The 6544-nt window shown below is 36.2% G+C and overlaps 1 protein-coding gene across 1 annotated transcript; it reads left to right on the top strand.

Moving 5' to 3' along the window:
• Positions 1–2967: 2967 nt before the first annotated feature.
• saysd1 (SAYSVFN motif domain containing 1) lies at positions 2968–5822 on the top strand. Its single transcript, XM_053489179.1, has 2 exons — positions 2968–3244; positions 5000–5822. The coding sequence occupies exons 1-2, from the start codon at positions 3092–3094 to the stop codon at positions 5330–5332; spliced, it is 486 nt and encodes a 161-aa protein (XP_053345154.1). The 5' UTR covers positions 2968–3091; the 3' UTR covers positions 5333–5822.
• The last annotated feature ends 722 nt before the right edge of the window (positions 5823–6544 follow it).

The raw sequence follows: 6544 nt of genomic DNA, 5'->3' as shown, positions 1-6544 counted from the left end.
TCTACTGATTTTACACACCTGTTCCTCACTCCATTTCATTTATTACTGTGTAGAAATAACACATAATTTACACACATACTTTTTAAATGTTTGTTGTCATTGAGCATTTTTGAGTGTTTCCAGTGGTCGAATTGTAAAATTGGTGAGGATTATAAAAATAGAATATAAATCTACTTAAACATTTGTAGGTGAAGCCACAAAGTCTAATGAAAAAACAAAACCTCTACTTTATATTATGAATGAAATTACACAAATTGGGTCTTTTATCATCTTTAAAGTGGTCAGTCATTTCTAAAACTTCAGTGTTAAACTGAATCATTCGTTTTCATTGCTTCTCTGCTAAAAGGATTGTGCATACAGTAAGTAGTGCATCATACCTTCAGTTCTCTCCTTTTTGAAATAAGCCAAACGCTGTGCTTGAACTGTTCTCTTGGCCATGGTAAAAATGCGGACAGCGCGAAAAATGATGCAAAACTTGCATGAGCTTGTGAGTTACAATATTGAATTCTGATAATCAGGGCTAATCATCGTTATTGTTTGTAGCTGAGCATACATGAGAGTTTAAATATATATTCCATTTTCATGACAAATTTTACATAATACACAGCATTATTAATCGAAGGGGGATGGTTTTACAGGGGGGATGTTTTTTGTAATTTTTTTTCAACAGTGGTATGCCATCCCCCAGCATCCCCCCCTCAAATCGAGCCCTGGTTGTTTCCAGTGGTCAAATTGTAAAAAAATAAATAAATAAAAAATTTGGTGAAGTTTGCATGTTCTCCCCACATGGGTTTTCTCCAGGCTATCTGGTTTCCTCCTATAGTCCAAAGACATGCAGGTTAGGCAAATTGCCACAAATTGTCCTTAGTGTGTGAATGAGTGTGTTAGAGCATGTGTCAGATTCCTATCCTGTCCAGGGTGCAGAAGTGGTAAGAGTAATACACTTTTGTTCTCATGTCCAAGTACTGTTACTTTAGTAAGATTTTACTAAAAGACAAGTAAAGTTACCATTTATAAAAATCTACTTAAGTAAAAGTAAAAAGTAGCTCATTAAGAATTGTTACAGAGTTACTTTTTTATCAGCGTGGGTGGGATGGGGATTCTAGTGTAGTTCAAAAAAGACAAGCAGATATAAATCTCAAACTACATGTTTTTAATTGAAGGAACACCTTTGCACATTAAAGATGATGCCTTTCTTGTGCCTGAAATCAAAGTGGTTGCTTAAATATGGTGTGATGCTTCGCCGGATAGCTGGAGAGCTATGAGCTAAGGATAACGTTCAGCACAAAACCTTTATCGCCTTCTTTCAGCATCAGAAAAAAATTATAATACAAAACATAAATTTAAAGTAAAGGGTAAAACAATAGGGCGTTTCGGGGTGAGCAGCACACCTGAGCTCCAATAGTACTCTGTTGTGCTCACTTCTCACTACTGATGAGTCGTTCATGAACGATTCGTACTTTTTGAGCAAATCTTTAATGTGACTCAAAAGAACGAGTAGTCTCAGAGAGTGATTTGTTCATTTTCTACTGGGCACGCACGCGCAAACCATTGCAAAACCTCCGTAGGTTATGTACAGGAAACAGACATTTCGAATTGTTCATTCTTTTGTCACGTGACTCCCATAGACGCTATTTAATGTAATACACAGGAAACAAAATTGAACGGTTCTCAACGAATCTTCAAGTCCCGAGTCATTCGTTCTTTTGGTAATCAGATATTGGTAATCAGCTGGGTCTGCATCACTGGCATCTGTTTTGTCCGTCTCTATTGTCTTGTGAGTTTAGCGCGTTTGTTCTCCATGCCCACCAATCAGTGCAGTGGTTTCCCAGGGGGATTTTTTTTTTCTTCCCGGTTGCATCAGTAGCGAATATAATTTTAAATGCAGCGAAGTATAATACTTCAAACAAAACATACTTAAGTAAAAGTAAAGATTTAAAAACTACTTTAAAAAGTAAAAGTACACACAAAAAACTACTCAATTACAGTAACGCGAGTAAATGTACTTTCCACCTCTGCCAGGGTGTACCCTCCCCATGTCCCGAGTCTGCAGATCATAATACTGTAAATTATAAAGATTTCCTATAAATTACAAGAAATTTTGGTAGATTGCGATGAATTTTTTGGACTTTCAATATACTTTTATACTATTGCTCCATATAATTATTTATAATGGTAATTTAAATTTTATTATAAATCGTATCTTATGTCCAGCACTATCCTGATCAGGTTGGCAAATAATTAATAATTTAATAAAGTATTGTTCAGCGGGTTGGGTGGTAAGGTGTTGTGTACAAGCTTTTTAACAGACAACTGAGAATGTTGAGCGCAAACACGTCTAACGACTATAGAGAACAGAAAGAACAAATAAGGAAACAGTTTTATTTACACTCCATTGTTTAAAAGTTTTTTCATGAGATGTATGTGGAACAATACTACTCTTAATCCCTTAAAAAAAAACATAGAATAAAAGTAACTCTTGAGATTATGCAAACAGACACACCTCTAAAACCTCAGCATTCACCTAAATGCTGGTGAACACACATCACTGTACAGTAGATACACAACTCTGTCTTAGTTGAATTAACTCTTTCAAGAAGGGGAAGCTAGAATGTAAAAGTGGCTCTGAATGCCTGTTTCTCATATACCCCTAAGCTGTGGCACAACACCACTAGCATAAACACTTTAGTAAAATTGCAGATTTGTACATCCTAAAAAAATGTGGGAAACCTGAACAACAGACAATTAACAGACCGGAAAAGAACGCGGGTGGCATTAACCTATCACAGAATAGAGCGAGCTGACACTAGCCAATCAAATAATTTAGCGAGGCCGACACTAGCCAATCACAGAAAGGGATTGATAGACGTCATGGCCAATACGTAATACGGGTGGGAAACTAAGATCTCCTTCTCTACTCCCATCTAAAAACAAAAACATGTGACACTTCCGGGTGTTGCACTGAGCGGTGCGGCTTCTAAAAACGTTCGTGTACAACATACAAAACACAGAACTATTTACTGTCGCACATGAAATTTAAAAACCCTAATTTTCTAAATTGTTTTTATTTTTTGTTCTTAAATGTTTGAACATGGAACAGAAGTTAGCAGAGTTCAGAGCCCGAAGGAAAGTCGAGAAACCCGCAACGAAACCAGAGAACCGAGCTGATAGTAACTGCTCCGAGACACACACCGCTCCGAGTGAAGTGACCGAGTCCACGGAGACACACACGGCTGTACACAAGGCAAGTATGACCCGGTTCACTTATAGATATATACACGGAGTCAGACATCAGACACCTCATTACTGCAACCTCTATTACAGCATGTTGGACAATTCATAAGTACTTGGCAAGAAGATCATAACTGAAATACATTCTACACTGATGTAGGCGAGATGTGTGTGTGTGTGTGTGTGTGTGAGTGAGAGACCAAATCCGTTCTGCTTAACTTATATCTGTTATTTAAAAAAAAATGCTTGGTTTAATTAGTACATTTAGCGGAGTCTAAAATGTATAAGTTATGCCTGAGGAGTTTATGCAGATAACATTTGAACACACACGGCACAGTGAAGACTGTTGGTTTGGTAAGTGAGTGAACTTTACAAATTAAAGTGCAATAAAAACAAATAAATAAAATACAATAAAAAATAAATAAAATAACCATATAAAACATTTAGGGAAATCATTTAATGCAAAGGATCCCATAAAACATTAAACATCACAACCACTGAATATGGCATAAACTGTGGATTTAGCAGAGCATCCTTTTGTTAAACACTAAAAACAAATTTAAGTTTTATTTTGTAAATTAAAATTTTATTTTCACATACACAGTCATACACAGTACAATATGCAGTGAAATGCTTACAGTAGTGCAAAAGTAAGTCAAAATGGATCAGGATCCTGTTAATTTCCAACCCTAGTGCTAACCAACATTAGCAATGTCACACACTGATGCAACACAACAGAACAATAATAATAATAAAAAAAGTATGTTTAATTTACCTCAACATGCTTGCGCAGGTTTGATGTTGAGCTTTTGTAAGCTGCCAATTCAGTCGTCTTTGGCAAAGTTTACACCGCATAATAAAGCTGTTGCCTTTCTTGCATTTAAATTCAATTAAAATATTTAAAGTGGTCTTGTAAATCTGGCCATGGGTTTGTTTCTGAAGAATTAAAATTCAACAGCATTTCACTTTCATCATGTGTGTCTGTCTTGTCCGTCTCCATCTATCTTGAGTTAGCGCACTACGTTTGTTCTCCCGCTTATCAAGCAATCTGTAGTTTATGGCGCGCGCGCTGCCCTCCTTTCCTACCCGCACAATTGGTTTATTTAATATTACTTTTTTTTTTACTCAGTTATGGATGGGTTTTAGAATGTAGTTAAGTACAATACTTTAATCAAAACATACTTAAGTAAAAGTAATTGTTTTTTTAAAGTTACTTTAAAAAGTAAAAGTACACAAAAAACCTACTCAATTACAGTAACGCAAGTAAATGTAATTCATTACTTTCCACCTCTGCTAAATAGTGGGAACGAGATACTGTGCTGTGGCCGTGACTTACCATATAGTGGGAACGAGATACTGTGATGTGGCTAAGACTTAGTAAGTAATGGGAATGGGATAATATGTTGTGGCCATGTCTTACTAAGGTGTGTGAACAAAACAGTATAGTGCATGGCTAAGAGATACTATGTTGTGGCCACAACTTAAGGACATGTGGTGATGAGACCACTTATGTCTCAGATGTGATCGGGTGATTGTTGTTTAGGAGTTATGCTGTGTCATTTAGTAAATAAAGGTAATCATCCATCTATGCCAATTTTATAAATGAAATCAATTAAAATCAGTCCATAGTTTAAAAGTGGCTAAATGCTATGAAGTTGTGGCCACAACATATCTTGTGGTCGTGGCCACGAAGTATTTTTTTTCCCTCCAGTGTCACCAGAGGGACTCTGTAAGAATCGGTGCTATAATGAGTGACTTCTTTCCCCAGGAGAACAGAGACTGGTTGCTGGACAGCGCTATTGGCCGCTGGCTCGGTATACAGCGTTTGGCTGTTACTAATCTGACGGTGCTGAAGGTCTTACTGTGGCTTGTCTTACTGGGTCTCTTCTCCGAGCTAGATTTTGGGCTGCCTTTCTTTCTCCTGTCACTGTTTTACTGGCTCTATGAAGGTCTGCGAAGTCCAGTTGCGAGGAGGCCTGGTGAGATGAGTGCCTATTCGGTGTTTAACCCCAACTGTCAGCCCATCCTGGGTACACTTACTGCAGAACAGCTGGAGGGAGAGATGGGTTACAGACCATTAAACAGAAGAGTCAATACATAACACACTACTGACAAACCCTTGGACTATGGCTAAAGTGTGTTGTCAAAAACTGCTGGTCTAGCATACCAAAAGTGGCAAATAAAATACTTAATATATTTGATTAAAAAAAAAGTATAGACATACCTGTTTTTCTTTCTTCCAAGTCATAATCATGTTTTATCAATTTTAACTAAGTGGAATTTCCATATAAGTTCCAAATAGACATTTTAGTGGCTGTACAGAAAAAGGTCAAAATGTTAAAAATAAAGAAACAAAAAATCTGTATACCTCACTGGGAAAAGTGCATATTTAAAGACATGCAATAGTTGCCTGTACAACATACAAGTCACCCCATTATGTTCTTTTCATTAGATAATGAGACAAAAACAAAACTAAGAAAAAAGAAAAATCTCAATGCAGCCATTTAGTTTTATCCTGTTTACTTTAAAATGTTTAAATGAAAACATTGACAGTATATACCCATTTATTGTTAACTCAATAAAGCTTATAAAGATTACTGCCTCAATGTCATTTTTTTTTTTTTATTCAAGTGTCACATACTGCAAAGGTTTATTCATCTTGCCAAGGTGGGGTCTTCATGAATTCCTAACAGAAAATATAAAAACAGGTTTTTGGGAAATAGTGAGGTTTAAAGTCAATTTTAAGAATATTGTATCAGGAGTTCCCTGGTGATTCCTGTTCATGCTCAGTTTCTTAGCATGGTGAAAGGATTGAAATCAGGACCCCTCAGAGTTACTGTAGTACTGAAGAGAACTGTAGGTGATTTAAGCTCTGATTCATCTTTAAAGGCAAAAGAATGATCTTGTCACTGCTCATAGTTACAAACTAGACTGTTTGTTAGCCTAAAATCTATCACCTAAAACACTAGGTGGCTTACCAATTTATTGTGAACTATATCCACATACATGGTATTGAAAACATTTCTGTGTTTGTTTTATCCTTGTCTAATTTTTATTGTTATCCTTATTATTATTATTATTATTATAGGTGATAAGGTGGTGTAGTGCAGATTAGGCTAATAGGCCTTTCCAAATATTGCCCGTAGTGTGTTAATAATGCCAGCTTGCTACTCATTATATACTCCTATACTGTGTGTATATATAGAATATATATATATATATATATATATATATATATATATATATATATATATACACACTTACTCACTGTATTCAGGGTCTCAGGGGGCCTGGAGGCGAGAGAACCCCGCCT

Source organism: Clarias gariepinus, chromosome 27 (assembly GCF_024256425.1).
Source record: "Clarias gariepinus isolate MV-2021 ecotype Netherlands chromosome 27, CGAR_prim_01v2, whole genome shotgun sequence".
NCBI lineage: Eukaryota > Metazoa > Chordata > Actinopteri > Siluriformes > Clariidae > Clarias > Clarias gariepinus.
Note: the sequence above shows the minus strand (reverse complement) of the source record. Positions and strands in the feature narration are given on the sequence as shown.

Excerpts from the sequence above, each read along its gene's own strand:
- saysd1 (XM_053489179.1), top strand. The coding sequence starts at position 3,092 with ATGGAACAGAAGTTAGCAGAGTTCAGAGCCCGAAGGAAAGTCGAGAAA. Across the intron at positions 3,245-4,999 it reads CACACACGGCTGTACACAAG|GAGAACAGAGACTGGTTGCT; the intron begins GCAAGTATGACC and ends TTCTTTCCCCAG.